Source organism: Gymnoscopelus braueri (genome assembly GCF_963280865.1).
Source record: "Gymnoscopelus braueri genome assembly, chromosome: 17".
NCBI classification, from domain to species: domain Eukaryota; kingdom Metazoa; phylum Chordata; class Actinopteri; order Myctophiformes; family Myctophidae; genus Gymnoscopelus; species Gymnoscopelus braueri.
In genome coordinates this window covers 24,649,512-24,672,011 of record NC_137617.1, presented here as the reverse complement: position 1 = coordinate 24,672,011, position 22,500 = coordinate 24,649,512, and the positions used below count along the sequence as shown (strand labels likewise).

General features: G+C 40.4%; 2 protein-coding genes across 2 annotated transcripts in view; one reads left to right on the top strand and one right to left on the bottom strand.

The window, feature by feature from the left end:
• The window catches only part of tex2l (testis expressed 2, like), a gene marked incomplete at both ends in the record, with an annotated part of 17,971 nt that extends 11,407 nt beyond the window's left edge, over positions 1-6,564 (top strand). The window contains 4 exons of the mRNA XM_080455691.1: positions 5,045-5,182; positions 5,506-5,715; positions 6,079-6,199; positions 6,376-6,564. Of these exons, the coding sequence (XP_080311817.1) occupies positions 5,045-5,182; positions 5,506-5,715; positions 6,079-6,199; positions 6,376-6,564 (658 nt within the window). The remainder of the gene's footprint in view (positions 1-5,044; positions 5,183-5,505; positions 5,716-6,078; positions 6,200-6,375) is intronic.
• Positions 6,565-13,730: 7,166 nt separating this feature from the next.
• On the bottom strand, positions 13,731-20,811 carry LOC308105056 (NADPH oxidase organizer 1-like; the record flags this gene model as incomplete). The annotated part of the gene is made up of 8 exons (XM_080455690.1): positions 13,731-14,527; positions 15,690-15,807; positions 15,985-16,122; positions 17,610-17,806; positions 18,555-18,738; positions 20,110-20,182; positions 20,315-20,395; positions 20,737-20,811. 8 exons carry the CDS (start codon positions 20,809-20,811, stop codon positions 13,768-13,770), a joined length of 1,626 nt encoding a protein of 541 aa, XP_080311816.1. The 3' UTR covers positions 13,731-13,767.
• Positions 20,812-22,500: the final 1,689 nt, after the last annotated feature.

Genomic DNA, 22,500 nt, shown 5'->3' with positions numbered 1-22,500 from the left:
CTACTGCTTGCTCAAATGCTTTTATAATATGTTTATACTTATCAAGGCTGTCGTAGACAATCTGTTGCAACGGGGCATAATATAAGACAAGAAGTCAAATTCAGACATGTACTCAAGCCAGGATAGGAAAACACTGCATGTGTATCAAATCAGTGTTGCCATGTCTGCTTATTATAAGCGACTTTGGGATTGTGTTCTGTAAGTCACAGCAAATATGATTACTAAACAGTGTTCATGTGAAGGAACCCCAGATTCATATGTAATCATGGTGCAAAAAATGTTTAATATTCTAAACATTTGTTTTGCGACTTGTTTTTATAGACTTGGCCGCTTGTTTCTCTTACAATCTGGCAACACGGCGTGGTGGTGTCACGTGACTACTCCTTGGGAGTAATCAGGAAGTCTCATACAATACAGCAATGCATCTTGGGTACTGTAGTCTATGCAACTGACAGTCATATCATGGGGATCAGTTCAATGCTACCTCGTGAGAATAAGGTGAAAGGGCAAGGGTGTTTTCTTTTTAACTGGCCATGTGCAGGCATTATGGCAGTGTAACTGTCATGTTAAATAGGTACACAACTATCATGGGATATTCAAGTTAATTTAATCCACTCAGTGAAGCTGTTATTTCTGCATTCCTGTTCTATTCACTTAATCAACGCTCAAGTTCAGGTAACTATAATATGGGTGGATTAGTTGCAGAGGCTTAAATAGATAATTACTTCATGGTGGATTTGAAGTCTTGTGAAATGGGGTGATTGCTTCAATTGTAGTGGGTTGTCCTCCAGGGGGTGCCATTTAGAGGGCAAACAAAGGTTAATCTGATTCTCAGATGCAGGTAGATTCATTAGTGCACTGAAGCTAATTTGCACGTTACTTCTCTTTTAGCTAACCATGTCATTGTAAAGAGATATTCATTGCTTGAATTCACACTGCTTCTGTTTTCGTTTCATGATTGACTGCTATTATGGTGATCCAAGGCTTTGATGGCATGACCATCTTTCCATCACGGATGCCGGGAAGGTTCAGGTTGGGTTTCCGTTAGTTCTAAAGTGCGAGCTACTGATTCTACTACTAAAAGGGGCTGTTGTATAGCATTATGTAGCATTGACACCGTACTGCTATTCAAGTCAAAAGCTTAACAGGTAATGTGAGGTAAGGATTGTAGTATATGTAAGAAGGGTTAATGGAAGTAGTTTGGAAGAAGAGCAGATAAGGGTAGCTATTGTATTCATTGTGGATTGAAGCTCGTGAATGGGGTGATTGTTTTAACTGTAATTATCTCTAGGGGGTGCCATTTAGAGGGCATACAAAGGCTAATCTGATTCTCTGCTGCTTCAATTTCTATCATCATTATGGATTTGATTCATCGTTTGATGAGCTAACTCGCACGTTACCTTCACTTTTAGCTTAAACATGTCTTGTAAAGGGATATTCATTCATTGCTTAAACTTATTCTGCTTCTGTTTATGTTTCTTGAGCAACTGCCCATTATGGTGATCCAATTCTGACGATGGCATGAACTTCTGTCCATCATGGATGCTGGGAAGGTTCAGGTTGTGGGTTGCTGCCGGTCTTCATAACTACTGCAGCGATTTGGTCATTGCCGAGCAGTTCTCAAGATCACCTTGGTGGTATAACTGGATCTACTTCTGCCGAAGTCATGAGAGGCAGGTCATCATTAATCAAATCTAAATTTATTCTGGTTCAAGCTTACTGAAAGCCATGTCGGTTGCTCACTGCTTGATCTGTGTAACCCACTCACACTGATGTTCTAAAGGAACGGCGTCCATAAAATCCAGGCGTATGTCAAATGGTATGGATCGTTTAATGATCTCGGACATTTAAGTATTCTGGGATGGTCGCTTTATATTGAACTTATTACATGGGTGTTTAAATCGCTCCATTCTATGTTGGGATTGTGATAGTGAAATGTTGTGAAAAGTTAATGCATGATTTGACTCAAAAGTAGCTTAGATCACTCGGCTCACGTGTCGATGAACGCAGCTAGCTGCGAGGAGTTATGTAATTACTAAGCGGAGGAAAGAATCTTAACTAATGTAGATATTACTTGGAAGCAGTTTCTATCAGTATCTTATGGGTTTCTTAGATGTGGGGAATACTTTCTTGCACTGAAAGCTTTAACCCCTTGCATGACATTTCCATTCCTGTCTTCTCTTTCAGTCACATGTTTCAATTCCTCTTAAGCACTCTAAATCAGTTAATTATTCTTATGGAATATCAGTTATTGTAAGAACTGATACCGCTTTATTCTAATGGAATATCAATTATTGTAAGAACTGATACCGCTTTTGTCCGTTCTCTTCTATGTCTCGCTACCTTCAACGGCGGTTAAATTCTGGGGGAGATGAACCTTGTTCGGATGTTGGGAGGGCCATGTCAAGGCTTGGTTCGCTGCCAGGAAGCAGGATGCCTTCAGATGTGGACTTGCCCCAAGTTGTTCACTCCTTTCGGATTGGTGCTGCAACTCAGCAGCATCTTTGGTTCCATCATTCACACTGAAAGCCATGGGTCGTTGGTCATCTGCTGCTTATATTTTATGTTATATCCGTTAAATACGGATAAAATTATTTCTGCTCAAAAAGCTATGAGTGTAAATGTACGATCAATTATGGAATAAATCAGGAGTTGCATAATTGATGCCATGTTAAGTAATTGCTCCTGCCTGAGCGCAGGTTGGGGGTCAGGTAAAACACTATAGCATCGGTCGTGTTATGGTCTCACGTAGGCTATAGTGTGGTATTATGATGTTATGGTATCTTTTAAAGTATAACTGGTAAAACACTATAGCATCGGTCGTGTCATGGTCTCACGTAGGCTATAGTGTGGTATTATGATGTTATGGTATCTTTTAAAGTATAACTGGTAAAACACTATAGCATCGGTCGTGTTATGGTCTCACGTAGGCTATAGTGTGGTATTATGATGTTATGGTATCTTTTAAAGTATAACTGGTAAAACACTATAGCATCGGTCGTGTCATGGTCTCACGTAGGCTATAGTGTGGTATTATGATGTTGTATCTTTTAAAGTATAACTGGTCTTCATATGCTTCAGTGGTTTAGGTTGGTAGGCATGGTTTACCTAAGGTTTGGTCGTGTTTGGTCTCACGTTTACCTTTATGTGGTAGGCTTATAGATAGGTAAATTTATAAGCTTTGGTCGTGTTGGGTCTCACGTATGCTTAATGGTGGTTTAGATGGTAGGTTTAGATGGGTAATTCACTATAGTGTATTCCTTCTATATCAGGTCACCGTCCGGGCGAGCGGGACTTGCCTAAAGGGTTAGCATTGCTGCCATCATATAGAAGGAATTAGACATTGCTGTCTATACACATAGTTATTCATAAGTTCATAGTTTATTTCCTTTAACATCAGAACACAGTGGTGTTTTGCCAAATGTGCATCTAATAGTCGCTGCTGGCGCAGGATGTCGGCTTTAGATGTGAAGGGCATCTTCGGTATGCATTTAAAGGAAATGTGTCAACGCTGACACTCACATAGTTAATTCATGTAGCATATTTCATTTATATCAAATGGATTTAAATGGAATTGCGTCAATTTGATGCTTTTACTGATAAACATTCTCATATAAGGTAAGGTGTGGCTCTGTATTTGCTCACTGCAAGTGAGCGCGTGTTGGGGGTTTGTGATTGAAGATCTGTGTCATTTTGCACAGGAAATCTTTTAATATCACATGAGCAGAGTCACACCGCCAAACTTGAATGCAATATCATTGCATATATGGTAACGGTCATATATTAATAAATGGTTAAATGGTTCATTACGGTCTGGTTATTTCTGAGCTGAAGTGTCTAAATGAAATTCAGTGTAAACGATAGTTCATGTAGACACGGCAGGCAGAATGTTTATATTTCATTCATACTCCCCGGACCCCCCCATTCGCTAACAAGCTTATTCAGTTGTACTCCTTTAAGTCATACGTTCAACCCCTTGTCATTCTCATTCGCTACAAGTTAACTCACTCACGCCCTCTTATACCCACAGTGCATCTCAGGCGGTTCATTTAAGCAGCCTCTGTTCATTCTCTGTTCATTCTATGTGCTTGGCTGTCAGTGCCGGTTGTACAGCTGTAGGTTTCAAAACTCCTCCACCTCCCCGGCCTCCTCCCTAGCATCTGATGTTGGCAGGATAGTTTTGTAGATGGCGTTGTATTATGGTGATGGTTGTACATTAAGGGTTTAATGTCGTGTCATGTTATAACTGTGGTGTAATAACTGTGGTGTAATAACTGTTGTGTAATAACTGTTGCGTTATAACTGTTGTTTCTGTGTTGTACTGTGGTTCTATGATTCTGTGTATTGTACTCCGTGGTTCCATGATTCTGTGTATTGTACTGCGTTTTGGATTGTACTATGTTGTGGTTGTTTAATTATGCATTGATGGTTCAATGTTATGTTAAACTGTATTATGTTTCATGCTTTCTGTCTCTCCTCTGTCTCTCCCTCTCTATTTTCCCCCGACACGGTCGAGGCAGAAGGCCGCCACCCTAGAGCCTAGGGTCTGCCTGACGTTTTCTCCCAGTTAAGAGGGAGTTTTTTCGTTGCCACTGTCGCTAATTGCTTGCTCAGGGTGGGATCGTCGGGTCTCTTCTCTACATGTAAAGTGTTGAGACAACTTTGTGATTTGACACTTTAATTGAATTGAATTGAATGCTCTGCTCTGGGGTTTGTGATTGAAGATCTGTGTCATTTTGCACAGGAAATCTTTTAATATCACATGAGCAGAGTCACACCGCCAAACTTGAATGCAATATCATTGCATATATGGTAACGGTCATATATTAATAAATGGTTAAATGGTTCATTACGGTCTGGTTATTTCTGAGCTGAAGTGTCTAAATGAAATAATTGTAATCGCGAAATGATGTGTAGATAGTTGTGCAGAGAAAGAAAAGAAGAAAAAATAAGGAAAAAATGTAAGACAAAGACGATACTCTTGTAACATTATTCTGTACCATCCATCCATCTATCTGGCATTGTGCTCTGTGTCTGTCTGCAGCTGCAGGTCCATCCTTAATGTGTTGGCTGACAGTGATGAGGAGTCCTCCAGCGCCGGTTCCTCTGATGAGGAGGACGTCTTTCTGTCTGACTCTCAGTCACCGATGGGGGAGAAGGGGGCTCCCCCTGGAGCTGAGGGGTAAAAGTTGTTTGTGTTGTTTCTTTTCTTTTTTAAATGTTATTTGACAACATTGCTTTTATGACTCATCAATTAGTGCATACTACAAAGCAAACTAGAAAGTGCTTCTGATAAGGCTTTTGTTCCCAATAGGTATGAAGTTCTCATCTCTACAATATTGATCATGTATTGAAAATCATGAATGACGATGTGACATTCTGGTTGTCTGTACACTCGTTCACAATTAGTTTCCAGAATATACACCAACTTTACTTTGTATGTTTCACTGTTGGCTTTGCACTAATGAATCCACTCATGCAGCCTCTCCTCTCCTCTCCTCATAGGGCAGCGGGTGGCAGGACTGGGAGGAAAATCTTGAGATTTATGGACAAAATCACTAAATCAAAGTACTTCCAGAAAGCGACCGAGAACGAGTTCATTAAGAAGAAAATGGAAAACATGTCCAACATGCCCCTGCTGCTCACTGTCGAGGTCCGAGAACTGTCCGGGACACTGACCATCAACATCCCACCTCCCCCTACAGACAGAATATGGTATGACGGGATGTATTTTATGTCTTTATTGTATTGTATTGTATTGTATTGTATTGTATTATGTTATTTGTCTATCCTGTTCAGTTCTGCTTTTCTACTTGTTATACTAGTGACCTACAAATTATAAGCAATGGTAAAAAATAAATAAATTGGGGAATATGAACCGAATATAATCTGATACATGCCCACGTTACACATGATTGGTTGTAGTACACAGGCATAGTGACCCAGAAAGACTGCACATACTGTACAAACAGATTAGATCTGAAACAGCAGTAGTATCTATATGTCATGGATCTACTGTGTCTGAATCTGTCTGTATGTGTTTTGTACACATTTGCATTTGTTTGTACGTGTGCACAGGTACAGTTTTTGCGTCCCACCGAGGCTGGATCTACGTGTCTGTCCCAAACTAGGGGAACGGGAGGTGACCCTCTGTCACGTGACTGAATGGATTGAGAAGAAACTTCAGGATGAGTTCCAGGTGATTTCTTCATGTTAGCGTGGTGATAAAATATAGAGGCAGGGGTTAAAACACACTGATAAAAATATGATCACAGAAAAATAATAATAATCTTTGCAGGTTAAGTTAACGACATGAACCCTATAGCATCCCTATTCTTGGATTCTCACTGTCATTGTATTCATTTATTGTTTCAGAAAGTGTTTGTGTTCCCCAACATGGATGATATCCTCCTGCCCCTGATGCATTCTGGGATTGACAGTCCTCCGCTGTCCCCGCATCTCTCCACTCAGTCGCCACCATCCCGAAACCCCTCCGTGGAATCCATAGAGAAGATCCCAGTGGGACCACTGGGCCAGAGTCTGGATAGTGACCCTGTGTGGTAGATTGATGCTATTGCAGTGGAGCTCTGAGACTCCCAGACGCAAAAGAGAAAAGTGGCCCGCGAATGGGTGGAGGTGTGACAACAAAAGGTGAACGAATGATAAAGCAATTCAAGTTACGCTTAAGAAAATGATCACTCATACATGGCGTTGTTCACTTCAATATCTGTTATTTTTGGCGAGCGACACAAGTGACAAAGCCCGGTTGCAGGTGCATCCACTTATTTAGCTTTTATTTTTTATGCATTTTGAATTGACACTTATGTTTTTTTAGTTTATTTGTTTAGTTTTATTTAATCGATCATTTGTTGATAGTCATTTGGTATTTTACCATTTTGATTTCATATGTGCTGTGTAAAGCACGTTGTAAACTCTTTTTAGACATGTTATACAAGTACATTTATTATGATTATTATAATTATTAGTACAACATTTCTTTTGTTGCCATTCCTCCTACATACCGGCAGATGTTATCTGATATGTGTATTATCTACACAGTAAGTGTTGATTTAACGATTTGTAACTCAGAGTGTAAACATTTTTACATTTGTACACTGTCACGGCTTTACAGTGTAAACAGAATTGCCATCTCTGAAGCAGAGTTCAGTGTTGATGACTTGCCACTATGATGTAGAGTTATGCTGTCTCTGACTCAATATAAACGTAGTAAAATCCTCACTGTTAATTTACATTTGTACACTGTCTGAGTTACAAATGGTTAGATTAACACAGAGGATCTTACTGTGTTAATGGTGTGATTTATGTACTAAGTGATATGGTATGTATTGCAGAGCAATGTGCATTACATGACTTCAAATGACTGTCATGTCTTTTGACAATGTTTACATGTGAAAGACTCTTAAGAGATGATGTATTCACTGCTTTGATTGTTTACAGATCAGCTGTCAGCAGTATGTTTAGTATGCTGTATGGAAGTAATTATTAAACAACCAAGAACAACAGTGGTGTTTTAATTTGTATTTTTTATTCTGATGCAACCTTTTTTAAGTAGCTTTGCCCTATGTATGAAGATTCTGTTCTAGGAGAGTCTCCATTCAATAATTCATACTGCATCAATAGTATCCTACATTAGCGCAGCACACAATTCATTCAGACATCTACTAAACTATAAAGTAACAATCCTCATGAGTCTCTCAACCATCTAATTACCGGGTTGTCGTTTTAAATAAACACACACACACACACACACACACACACCTGTTGTAGTCCTGTTGACTTCACATTCTGTGCTGCCTTGGCTTACCACTGCTGGGAATTAAGCTCCCATTAAACCAGAGGACATTTTCATGTTGCTCAAAAATTCTCACTCTTTATTAATCCAGAGGAAAGGTGACACCTCCCAGTCACACAGTTACACGCATTATGTATAAGACTCATGTCATTATGTGTGAAGCAAATGGAATGTTACTCTAAACACAGTTGTCAAAGTGTAGAGTTCACTGGTGATATGCAAACGTCAGTGTAAACTCACATAAAAACATTAATTCAGATTTTATAAATCACACCCTGCCGCCATGATAACACCAGGAATGGGTTCATAACATGTTTATATACCGGTAGTACGTTCTGTTGGCTAGCAGTAGAGGGCAGCATCAGCATCAGTCAATGCCCACAGTCAACCCCTGTCATAGTCTTCTTCTTCTTCATCATCCTCATCATCATCATCAATTCCTTTGTGCAGAATCATTCATTTGTAGTGTAAATCAGGGCTATATATCAGTAACTATATAATTTACCATTGTCTTTGTCACTGTTGTGTACTGTGAACTCTGCCATCCACTTGACTTAGAACATTTTTTTAAACAATATCTTTTAGTATAGTTGTGTAGTGCTTGGTGTGAATGGGCCTCAAGTCTTTTAATGGCTTATTGCTTGTTCTTATCTAAGTCCCATTGACTTGATAGGCTATTTTGTTCTTTCTTGGCTTAGCACTGCTTATGAAAGGTTATGTTGCTCAAACATTCTCACAGTTTTTCAAACGACTTTATTTTGTCCAGGGGAAAGGTGACAGACTGTCTGAGCACAGACGCTTGTTCAACAGAAAAGTTAAATGCTTTTGTAATGAATTGTATTGTGTGGATAGGTAGGCTAGCCCCTTTGGTAACTTAGCAGCATTTCCCAGTCCCAGTATAGCTCCAGGCTCAACTTAAAATTAGTTTTGAGAGCAGTTTGTCCATCACATCATCGAGAGGATTATCCACCTCCAGCCATTTAGCTTAAATACAGTTGTATATTTTATTCAATCACTCTGTCTCTATGTCATAACATGTCCTAAACCACATTGAAAACCACATTGGATAGACATAGCTTTAATGTATTGGCTCTTACTGAGTAACCTGTAATGTAGCCATACGCCAGTGGTGGAAAGTAACTAAGTGCATTTACTCAAGTACTGTACTTAAGAACAAGTTTGAGGTACGTGTACTTTTCTTGAGGATGTTCATTTTGCTCCACTACATCTCAGAGGCAAATATTATACTTTTTACTCCACTACAATTATTTGAAAACATTAGTTACAAGTTACTTTGTAGACTTAGATTATTATTACAAAACATACATACATGTAACTAATTATTAATAATAAAAAAATAAAAATAAAACTTTTACTTGCTATGTATTTCTATTTTCTACATTGTGGTATTGCTACTTTAACTTAAGTAAACTATTTGAGTACTTCCTCCACCACTGCCACACATGCACGCACTGTAGCTGATGAGTCATGGCTCCCATTGACTCAATATTATGTTCTTCCTGGGCTTACTATTGCTGGGGAAACATCCCATTACAGCAGAGGAGGTTTTCATAAGGATACGTTGCTCACAAATTCTCACACAATTTCTCAAACTTTATTTATCCAAGAGGAAGGTGGTGGAGCAGAGCTCACACCTCCTAGTGACACAGTTACACACATTAGGCCTGCGTGTTAGACTTCTGCCCAAATGCGTGTCAGACTCAGAGCAAATGGAATGTTACTCCAAATACAGTTATCAAAATAGTGTAGAGTTCACTGGAGTTCAGTGTACCGGTAAACTCACAAAAAGACATTCATTCATAGATGTCACATTACAGATTTGATGAAACATACCGTGATAACACCCTAGGAACAGGTTCATAACCTGTTTATATAGTACATTCTGTTGGCTAGCAGCAGAGTGCAGCATCAGTTCAACAGATTAGCTCACATCAATCAAAGCTCACATCACCTGTCATCATCATCAATTCCATAAAATAGTGCTGCAGGGATGAAGTCACAAACATACACTCAAACGCACGCATACATGCTTTCATGCATGCTTGCTCTCACGCTGTCATGCTCGCTCTCACGCACACTGCAAACAATTGTCAACTGATAGTTTGAAATGTGACAGTCATTTTCCCAGCATGTCAGCCTGCAGACTTTAAACACAATAAATCCTATCTTGTTAAGCATAATCGTTCCTTCTAAGTAATTAAAGGACTTACTAAGGACCCCCGATAAACGCAACTGAAGGTGCATTAATTCTGGATCTGTTTCATTGAGATGTTACTGTGTGGCAGCATTGACATGGTTATGTTGCTCAAGCATTGTCACAATTTATCAAACCTTAGTTATTTATTTATCCAGGTGACTGAGTGAGCGCAGACGCTTGTTCAAAACCGGGACTGTGAATATACTTTTACTGCTCCTATTGATGATTTCTTGTATAGTATTGTATGTCTTTATATGTCTTGATGAATTTTATATATATAGGATCACAATGGAAACAAGCCCTCAGGGCTTTTTGTGTTATGCTTTTAGCATTATTGTATAACTGTACTTTTTGCAAACTGTTCATAAAGTATTCAATCAAACAAACAAAAGCCACTGTTTCTTAAACAACAATGAAAAGTTAAATACTTTTGTAATGAACTGTATTGTATGGCTATAGGTATAGTCTAGGCTTAGTCTAGCATTTCCAAGTAGTAGTTTTCAACCTTTTATCCAGGGGATGGGTGACTGAGCACGGCTGTTCAACACCACACCTCACAGTCACAGTTACACATAATTATACTGCTGTATAACAGACCACTGCTGATCAGCTCCATTGGGGAAAGCTGGTGGTGAGGAACAACTGTTAACTCATTAACACATACAATTTTGTCAAAGTTAGATCATCTTTCACCACTTTTTAGTACTGTAATACATGAGAAGTGGAGAGGGTCAGCTCCTTTCAATTTCTTAGGACCAGTATTCACTCAACACTGACACAGGATCTAAAGACCAGTTCGATGATCAGCAAAGCACAACAGAGACTCTAGGTTCTCAGGGATCTGAAATCAATGACTCAATTCTACTGGGCTGTGATCGAGAGTGTGTTGATCTTCTCCAAACCTGCGTTGCCATATAAGAACTATTAGAAGGAAAGCAAGGAAAATGTTGACAGATCCATCTCACCCTACCTCTCAATATTCACCCTTCAGGAAGGAGATTAGGATTTAGCAGAGTATCAAACAGAGCATCCTGTTTCAGAGATAGCACCTTCCAGCCTAGGCTTCAGCAATTTGAACTCAGTATTGCCATGACAGTAAATAAATACACTAACACTTTAGGTGGTAAAGCACATTTTAACTTGGTATTGGCTTGCCATAATACAGTATATCCCCCTCCAAATGTTTTAAACTTTCAACTTAGTTACCGTATTTGTTCTTTGTTGTTCTGTGAATTGTGTCATCCTGTGTATTGTAGTGGGTTTTTTTTTAACCTGACCTGCATTAGGACAAATTCCAACCAACTGTTGTTGCCATGGCAATCAAGACTTGAAGTTGAAGTTGTTTCTTCATTTACGTTCTCCTCTTGGAATAGATGACAATTCAAGTCTGCCCTCTCAGAACTCATATCCATCAGCACTCACTGTGATGATAAGTGCTGCATGAACCCAAAGCATGAAGCAGAACATGATTGGACTTGGAGCAGCGGGACTGGCTACATCCACACACTCAACAAGCGTGACACAGCATTACAAATAAATGTGCTTATTTTTCTGCTGATTCCTATGTGACGGAAGCTGAGCTCAGTGGAAGCTTCCCTCTGCTGCTTTTGAGAGTCTGCAGAGGGTCTATTATCCTAAAGACCAAGCAACTCAGAATAAGAGGATTTATTGCAGCGCCCATTCCCATTACACTAGGAGTTCGGATCTACAAGCTCACGACGCGTTGTATCGCGTTGTGAGCTTGTAGATGTGTTGTGAGTATGTTTTTTTACATTTTCTATTTTAATTAAGTTTTATTGTAGCGTAACATTTGTTTGATTGTTTATACTGTATGCCCTTGCTAAATAATAATAAACTGGTGTAGTAAGAATTGGTTTTATAAATAAAGATTTATTAATTGATACATAATACAGTACATCACATCACAATCAATGAACTTACAAGGTATAGTCATGTACATACTGTAGTGATACAACTTATACTGTCTAACAGTTCCATTTAAATCAGAAACTAATGAAGATGTTTAGTTGTTGTTTTTTACTTGCATCTCTAGACTCACAATGGCAGCAATCAGAATTCAGTACCAAAGACAAATGCAGACGACAGAACATTGACATAACAGCTTATTAATCTCTTGTCAAGTCTTGTCATCTCTGAACAAAACACAACCATCTCAGCCACAACATCACTAGCCCGGCATGGCCAGACTAACATCACTGCGTAGATATTAGTCTGGAATCTCTGTGTGGAACCTGCATTTCCGAGGGGCAAATAAAAAAAATGCCTCTGGTGATAAACCCGCCCCATATTTGCATACTGGGCCCTGATTGGTCCCTCACAACGTGGGAGGGAGAGAAATCCAATCTCTATTGAGAGGGGCCAGACCTAATCTGCCAAGGGCAATTTTCTTTTGCAATGGCTGATTCGTCTGGAACAGGCTACAAAATCACTCCTTCACGTGACAAAAAAGCGCAATTCAGTGCCCCAGATAGGGTCGATTGATTGTCTTGTCTGATCTGATAGCCAATTAGCCTGATTACAGACAGGCACTAAACTAGGGCTGGGCAATATATATTACCAATCAGAATCCTCGGTGCCTGGGCGTCCGAGACCGCCCCTTTCACATACAGTAGAAAGCTTCCCAGACTTAGAAGCTACTGTAAGTGAGAAAAAATGTCAGCTGAACGGAGTGAATCAGTCAAGGTATTTGATCAAAAATGTTAATATTCGATTTTGTCCATATCACCCATGCAGTCCTACTGGAAACACAGGCAGAATATCAGCTGCCATCCCTATTTTGGGCATGTCATCATAGGCCACAACATTTTTCAAAATAGTAGATCTACAAGCTTGTAATGCATCGCGTCATGAATAGTTTCCAGGCATAATGTGATGCAAGGCAAGATTATTTGTATAGACCATTTCAACAAGGAAATTCAAAGTGCTTCCAAATACTAGGGGACAGAAGTCCCGAGCTAAGCGTGCTCTACTGTCAATAGTTTAAGAGAAGGACAGAGGGGTGCAGACTCTCACTGAACAGTCTATAGAAACAGTCTCTGACAAACGGATGTGTTTCGGCTACTCAGGCCTTCATCAGCATTTGGCCTGAGTAGCCGAAACGTGTCTGTTGCGACGAGACTGCTGCTGCGGTAAATACAAAAATTCTAAGAAAATTCACCTTGTGAGAGCTTCTATAGACAATGCAAAGTGCTTTACATAAAACATTGAGACATGAAGACACAGAGCAAACATGTAGGCTAATTGATAGAAACACAGCCCCCCTGCCCAACCAGCGGTGTGCTGGCAGGATAGGCCATGCAAAGTATTATTTACAGTATTATAACCTTAGATAAATAATATATCTCTCAACAGACTGGAGAATTAACTACTGCTTATCTTGATGAACAAACTCCCAATATTCGCATGAAAGTAGTAGATGAATCATGTCTGATTAGCATTACGTATTTTTTGTTTTGTGCAACATTTCAAAAGCTTGCGTAAAAGTCGCTTGACAATTTATGGAAACATGGTTAGTGAGACTAATCGCTCTCTCTCTCTCTCGCGCTCTCTCGCTCTCAACCCAATCCCCTTACATCCTATAGCCTGGAGGCTGCCCAAGGGTTTTACTGTGTAGGTTGTTATGGTAACCTCAACTTAAGCCCACCCTCACACTAAATCCTTTTCCTGATCTTTGCACCCTCATCCTCATGCTCGAGTGTCCAGTGTCGTCACCTCCCTAGCGGCTGTGGATGGCTCGATCTAGTCGAGGCAAAATCCTGGCCTTTGAAGCCAGGGCAGCTTTTCGGGTCATAGTGGTACAGCGGGTCAGGATTTCCTGAGCCCTCGGTCTGGGAGGCACCCTTGGGGCCTTGCTTCCTTTGGATGTGTCCGAATCAGAACTATCAGAACAAGAGCACAGGTGGGGGAGGTAGGTGGGACTGAGATCTCGTCCGGTGCGTCCACCGTCACTCATCATCCTGGATAGGGGCGAGCAGGCATGGCCTGGACGATTCTGACGGTGCTCCTGCAACGACCTGGGACGGTAGACGGGGCAGAGATCTAGGACGGTGCGTCCGCCGTCACTGTACGCACAAAATCCACTCTCCGGTGAGCCCATGGGGGAGTAAATGGAGACCTCAGACGGTGTGCTGCTAATGTGGCTTTTGCAGCTGCCTGGGATGGAGATGGTGGAGAAAGTGGAGAAGTCAGACGCCATGCTCGTGTTACTTTTGCGGCCGTCCAGAGAACTGTCTGAGTGGAGTCGTGGGGTCCCATCTGACTCGAGCATAGGCTGAATGGAGGCATTGTGTGAGTTGTGTTCTTCGTGAAGGGCACATGAATAGTAGCTGCCACCGCGGGATATGATGGGTGAATCGGTAGTTGTCAAGTTCAAGGTGGAACTGGGTAGTTTATTTTTCAGGTTGTGCATGCATGCTCGTGGGTTGTTGTACGGCTGCAGGTACAGTGCGGGAACGTAACCTGTTTTGCCTTTGTTTCTGAAAAAGATAAGTATTCAGTGGAAATTAGGTTTCAACCGATAAAACACAGTTTAACAGTATACATTTTAAGCACTTTCAACCTGGCATCCCTATTTTAGGAATGTCATTATAGGCAAATCACTTTCAAACATATTTGTTTTCATATCACATCTACAATCTTGTGCGCTTGTAGATCAGCTTACAATTCTATTTAATGTATGACGTGGTGATCCACGGATCCCGATCTGGATCTTCACATAGGAAAATCAACAGGAGGTGCAGAACATGGCGGGACAAAATCTGCTTTGTTTGTTTGTTTATGTGCTTAAAGAATGACTTTGAGTTTCACTGTGTAAGTCAATGGGGAGAAGATTTGGGGATATCAATTTTGTAATCAATGGAACAACTATTGGAAATATCTTTCCAATACTTTGAGTACATCATGGCAAGGTACTGTAACTACTGTACGCTACGCAAACCTCTACCAAAGCGTCATTGTGCATTCAGGAATGGAGCAGGAATTGTGGGGAGAGAGAAGGGGAGTGGAGAAGGGGGAGTGGAAACAGTAAAACAAAAACATGATTGATTGACACTGCACTGCGTCATTGGAGCTCTGGAAAAGTTGAGTCCAGGTCAACTTTGATTTGTAGTGCGTCACACACCCATCACACAGTGACATGGACTATTCCACCTGATGGACGCTAGTAGTAAACACGTAAACACATAGGTTGCAATATATTATTTTTATCATGCTTTTAAGTTTTATCATGAAGTAGTAGTTTTAAATGTACTTTGTGTCTTTTATACTGACCTAGGTATATATGTATTGACTGTATGTTGTCTTTTAACCACTGCACAAACGAAGTTCCGAAAGGAAAATAAAGCTGTTTGATTTGATTGATTGATTGACACGTTTCGAGCATCAGTTTGTAGCTTCATGTCGCTGGCTTCCATTGAAAATGACTTTGCTTTGACCTATTGCTTTGTCCACAACATGGCCATAATGGGTGCACTTCTATCCTTAATAAACCACCTATGTTTTTGTGACCCACTGCATGCAGCTAATGGCAATATTTGAGCCTGTTTTACAATCCAATTTGTGAGCTGAGACAATTATAAAAGCTTGAACAAACAGTCTTTATTCCTTTTTGCTTTGTTTGTAGTGCCATTAGACAAATACCTGATGAACCACCATCCACTGTCAGACTTCCTCAGCAGTTCCACCACAGAGCCTATGGTCAGGGACAACTCATCATGCTTTTTGGTGGAGTAGTTTCTGACAGCACAGTACAGGGCAGCTGTGGGGCATAACCAAATAAAGGGTTAACAAATAGAACAACTGCATGTGTTAGAATTGAAGAAAAATGTAAATCCTGCATATCTCACATTTTTTTATCCTGGCATTTCTGTTTTATATGATCTCTATAGCATCACTGCCTCACTTGATCCACAACATGAGTTAAAAAAAATCACACCTCTCTGAACACCAACAATGAGGGCTTCATCATCATCATCATCATCAACACAATCATCATCCTCTTCCTGACAGAGCTTCAAATAGGGAGCGGGAAACCAAGCCATACGCCTGTCCTCATGCTCCACCAGCCACCAGCCTGTCAAGGTATGACAAGTGGAAAGATGAACAACAAACGGACAATTTGTACACTCTCACAGATAAATGAATTAATTGTCTCCGCCAGACCGGACACACGAAGGCCCGACAACCAAAGGCCGGAGATTGCCGGAGATTATGTTTTCGCTCCTGTGTCCATCCCTCTGTGTCCGTCTGTGTGTGTGTATGTCTGTGAACAGCTAATCTCCAGCACCGTTGGACCGATCGCCGTGAAACTTTGCATGCACCTCTGCCCCACATTTTTCTAATCGGACACATGGTGGCACTATAACAGGCTACTTCACTTTTTGACTTGTAACCCTTGAACCGTAGGCCGTACAATCAAAGCCCCCCCCCCCCCCGGATTCTTTGGCTCATGACCCAACTACCCATATAGGCCAACGCCAATTTCCACCTGACAAGATTTACCGTCATTTTGTATTTTCTTTGATACTCACTGGCCCAGCCCAGAAAGCATCAATAAGAACTATCAAATGAAACATACACAGCTAACCACTTTTAATTGGGTGTCCCTATTTTAGGCATGTCATTATGGAGGAAACAAAAATCTAAATTTTCAAAAGTTGAATAAATAGCTAAGATATTCAATCTACAAAATCATTGTGATGCTTTGTGAGCTTGTAGATTGTCCATTTTCGCTATTCGTTATACAACAAATTATATAGGGCTAAAAAAAATAAAACTCTAACTCTAATGCACTAGCAGCGACAAAGCAACAAGCTCCAAGTCATTTTCAATGGAAGCCAGCGACATGAAGCTACAAACTGACGCCTGGCACTTGTCGTGAAGCATAAGTCAATGATATTTCAGTCAATGTTTTTTTCCACTCTCTCCCTACAATTCCTTCTCTGTTATGTTAACAAGTTTCCTGTGCTATTTAACCCTACCCTTTTCAGTTATGCAGTGTGGCAATACTTAACAGGGACTCTGCAGCAATGCAGCTGGCCATGCTTGGATGTTTTGTAGCTTGAATGAGTTTTTGAATGCACTTTGAATGAGAATGAGTTTTTCTTCCATTTACGTAACAGAGCAGAAATTGTGTGGAGAGAGAAGGGCAGTGGAAATGGTGAAACTAAAAAATGACTGCTGGAATGCTGAAAAAAGTTTGAGCCAGCTCAACTTTTGTCTTGTAGCACATCACGCCCATCTTGCAAGTGTCAGGCATACGTTTGTAGCTTCATGTCACCAGCTTCCATTGAAAATAACTTGTTGCTTTGTCGCCGCTAGTGTGAACATGGCATGATATGAACATTTATAAAATGTGACTAATATACACGCTGAAATTGGAAATAGTCTGTTACAAGTCCACTTTGACACACTCCGGATTTTATTGTGTAAGACTGCACTGCACAGTAAAATCCTTAGTGTTAATTTATCCTTTTGTAACTTAGAGTGTACAAATGTAGCCGGTCTTTTTGGTTAAATTTGTAAACTCTCAGAGTTGTATTTTACCGTGTGAGCACTCACCTCCAGGGTCTTTAATAAGCACGTCAAGCTTCTGATTCACAGTGACTTTAAATGGAAGGTTCTTGGTGTCCTTGGTCTCATAGTCTCCCACACAGCGGTATGTCTGAGTGACAAACGGGTATGTAACACTGCCTCTGCGAATGCCCGCCGTTACGTCCGTCCCATCAGACAGGTCTTCTGACAGCAGCATCATGACGCTGTGGAGACAAATGTCAGGTGAAAATGATCAGTCAAATACATTAATCAATAAAGACGAATAGTACACATAGTAAATCCTGAGTGTTAATTTCACTCTGAGAGTTAAAAAATGAGTTATGAAAGGATAAATTAAGACTGAGGATTTCACTGTGCACTTTCTGTGCACAAACAAAATACATATGGAGAAGTTAAACAAACAGGCATCTTCCAGCCTTTTCTTTTCGGATGTTATTTCCATGTATAGTGAGAAATCCTGTGTCCATCCAGTGACTAAACTATTTATAAACACCCAGCCAGCATATACCATCTATCACTAGCTCAAGAGTCAAGGCAAAATATGTTTCATGACCAATGACCAATTATGAACAACTAGACCGTTGCCCTTTGGGCACCGGGCCTACTCGGGGGCCACGCAAGTCGGGAACGATGCAAGTCGGGAACGATGCAAGTCGGGAATGCACGCCCCACCGTTTATGCAATATCTGTTGTGATTGTTATCAGATTACCCGTTATACCCGTCCTCAGTACCCAGTGCGGTACCCACTAACTAACCCATGAGTTGGTAAGTGAAGCCAGTGCCTACACTCCTTCCAAACAGATGGAGATTTGGTGTGGACAGACAGAAACAAGTTTTGTGAATGAATAGATTAGCTAGATGAGCTGTTGCTATGGTAAGACGTAATAATTGGTCGTGTCAACAATGATAACAACGAACGGACACACTGGACTGATGGCCTGGACCCTTACCTGTTCTTGGTGAAGTCTGGCTGCAGATCATGGTTTTTGGGCATGAAGAACTGTGTGAGCTCTGCACTCTCTGTCACGATTGGATCACACCTCATCAACTCAGTGAGGTAGGACGACAGGAACTTCATCCTGCTGACTGATCTGCTGGAACCTTTCTGCTGCAAGCTGCTCCTCATGGCCCTGGCTGAGAGGAGACAACATGGGTGTTATTATAATAATAATCAGTGGTGGAAGAAGTGCTCAAATTTATTGTACTGTAAGTCAAAGTAGCAATACCAGAACCTGTATTCAAAATTTTACTCAAGGAAAAGGATAAAGGCATCTTTTTCGAAAATAACAAATCTACAAGCTTGCAGATCAGCTATTTTGGAATAGCAAAAGTATAAAATAGGACTTAATTAAATAATGTACGTTTTGTATTAATAATCTAAATCTGCAAAGTAATGAGTGACTAAAGCTGTCAAATAATTGTAGGGAAGTAAAAAGTATAGTATTTTCCTTTGAGATGCAGTACTTGAGTAAATGTACTCAGTTACTTTCCACCACTAATAATAATAAGTACTTTTCTTCACAGCTAGAAAGTGCTATTAGAAGTACAAAAAGTGCACGAAAGCACAAGTCAGATTATGCAATGTTCCAAAAGGTTTGATGCAGACTGGGAGCTCAAGTAGCTTGAGTCTCAACTTATTGTTTATGCTATAATGACTGGCTATCCACAGGTTTTGTAGCAATTGTTGAAATATTAGGCCTTAAATGTCAAATGGTCATTTGTTCAAATCATGTTTAATTTACTGTATTTCAGAAGATTTTCCAAAGCATACATTTATTGTTTTTTGTTTGTTTTGGAAATAAATTGCCAATTTAACATTGAGGTGCCCACACTTCTCAGGTGCACTCTCACCCTTTTGACTACATTTCTAGGAAGGTAAAACATATATTATGAATTAACCACTTAAAGCTGCACTATGTAGCTTTTCTGTTCCACCCTGGATTTGAGCCTGAGTGCTGAAAGTTTTACCATTGAGCTAATAGAGCCTGCCTGCTTGCTCAGGGGATACATTGAATCTTGACCATCAGGTCTGTGTCTAGGTGAGACATGACCTTTGAAATTATCTAAATGTCTCAATAGAAGAGCAGGGAGACAAAATACAACCAGTATAAGTTATATTGTATAATAATATACTCTACCATACAGATTGGACAAAATTACATTCTATTCGTTCAAAAAAGTTAAATAGAGCCGCTTTAAGCCCTATTTCAATACTAGTGAAAATAGCAGATCTACAAGCTTGTTTTGCTATTTTCACCGACAAATTTCTACAGCAGTGTACTGATATTTAAAAAACGTGCTTTGTCATTTGTACTTCTGTATACTTAAATATTTTCAAAAGCACATACTTTTGAATATTTTTTAAAAGCAAATACTTCAGCACTCAAGTAGGCCTACAAATTTGAATGAGCACGTTTCACTTGTATTTGAGTAATATTTGGCCAAATATTGGGCTTGAGTATGCTAGCCTACTTTGTCCACAACTGTCTCAGGATTTACACTTACTTCTAAATTTAGGGATCCTCCTTTTGATTCCTTGAAGAGGGTCCACAAAGGTTAAGCTTCGTTTCAGCTGCCTCTGTCAAGAAAATAAATATATATTCATATGAGACTAATAAAAGGTCACAGCATCCAAATCCAAACACATTAACAAGCCATGTGGAGTATTAGTACTCTGAAAAATGTGTTGTTGTTTTTTCCAGATACTTACATGAAATTTCTTAAAATCCTGGAACAACCTGTAGACAATCATCTCTCCCTCATTGGACCATATCACAGATACCATGAACATCTACAGGGGTAACACAGTATTGGTAAACTATTCATATTAATACAACAAGAAAGCAATGCAACACAACATGAGAGAGGGAGGGAGAGAGAGAGAGAGAGAGAGAGAGAGAGAGAGAGAGAGAGAGAGAGAGAGAGAGAGTAGGATACACCAGTGGTTCTCAAAGTGGGGTCCAAAGGGTTCCAAATGGACCCTTACAGGTCTGTAACTCCAAGAGTGAACAAATGGAACCAAATGGACCCTCACGGGTCCATTTGGTTCCATTTGCACACTCTCAAGAGTTATGGGGGTCCTTGACATTTCAAAAAGTTTGAGAACCACTGGGATACACCATCATAGGTTACCTTTAGTTTGGGTGCATCCCGTTGCATTACGCCAATGATGCGGGCGGCGACCACTCGACGCGGCACGTCAACCATCGCTGTGATCGTACGTTCTCCTTTCTCTAAATAGAAGGCTGTCCTCTGCTCCTGACCTGCTCCAGCTGATCAGTGACTAGTTGCAGGGAGGCTGCTGTAAATATAGGCCAGCGCTGTTGGAGGGGCGGAGTCGATCCGCTTAGAGGGTTGGAGGAAGATACCGCCAAGCACCAATCAGATGCGTGCCCTTTCAGGTGAGGACCACAGATGCTGTTAATTTACAAGGGGTTTGGAAAAACCCTAATTTTAGTAGCTGTTACTACTAACTAGGCTACTGTATGAGTTTCTTTCTTAAGAAATAGACTATGTTTCGTTTCATGCAACTTAAAAACAAAAGATAAAATGCAAGGCAAAGTAATTGTCAATTTAAAGTCAAATTCATTTGTAGCCTGATTGATTGATTGATTGATTGATGTACTTTATTTAGTAAGACATGACAACAGTACATGACAGTACATAACAGTACATGGAAGTACAAATTCCCAGCCTAAAGTTATTCAGAGAGACTATACAAACAAACAAACCTGTGGCTTTCTTAATTCAGACAGGACAGTTCATGAATGGATTAAAATATTTTAATGAACGTATATGTTTGGTTTGGTGATGAATGGAGGGAGCACACGTGGGGCCTTCTGAATCCACATCCAAAGCAGATCTAAAACAACAGGTGGTAGCTGGGGTGGTGGAGGGTGAGCAGCAGCGCAGACAGCAGTAGGCAGCAGAAAACAGCCAGCAAGGAATGAGCAATGCAAACTTCCCCATTTAAATCAAGGCTATCCACAAGTTTCCCAGTGAATTGCCCATAATTCCCTCTGTCCCATGGGGCATTATGGTCATCACTTCCTGTTGAATGAAATTGAATGACTGACGACAGGAAGTTTTTCCCATAATTATCTAGGAAACTTGTGGATAAAAGAAGAAGGTAAGGTCCATGGGCCAGCAGTCAGGCGCCATTGACGTGCATGGGAGGCAAACTGGATCCGGAAGTTCGGTGAAATACATTGGATTTGTTCAGCTTGTGAACAAACACTATTTCTGAACGATTGTGACCTTCAGTTAATTGGTTCAGGAATATAAAAGAAGACATATCACAGGTTATTATATTTATATAATAATTTTATTGAGGCATCTAAACAACAGCATATCGTTTCTGGCTCGGCAGTAGGCCTATTGCGAGATTTGGTTGTCAGGCTGTCAATGATGGACAGTCTCGCAATGCTTTGCCATGTTCAGAAACGTACTTTGTGCACTTTATATACCTCAATAAAATGATGCAGTGCACACATCGAAAAGCAACACAGCAGAAAACAATGTGTGATATGTTTTATTTTATTTTCATGGACAGAGTATTTTACAAAGGTCTCAATCATTCAGAAATAGTGTTTGTTCATAGGCTGGTCCACATGGCCCTCATTGACTCCAATATTATTCCACCGAATCTGCCAGCTGGAATTGCTGGATAACGAAAATGACATAGATGACCACACCTTCAGGAACTGCATGAGTTTCCTGACTGAAATTGCTCAATGTACCGTGCGCAACGCTCATATGTTTGCATAACAACCGTGTTTATAATGTTGGGTCTTGGCCATTAGATGAAGCTGCCTGAAAAATATGGAATAATTGAATACGCCATAGCAACAGCATTCTGCAATGACCGCGCCCCAGGTGATTTTCTTTGGATAGCGC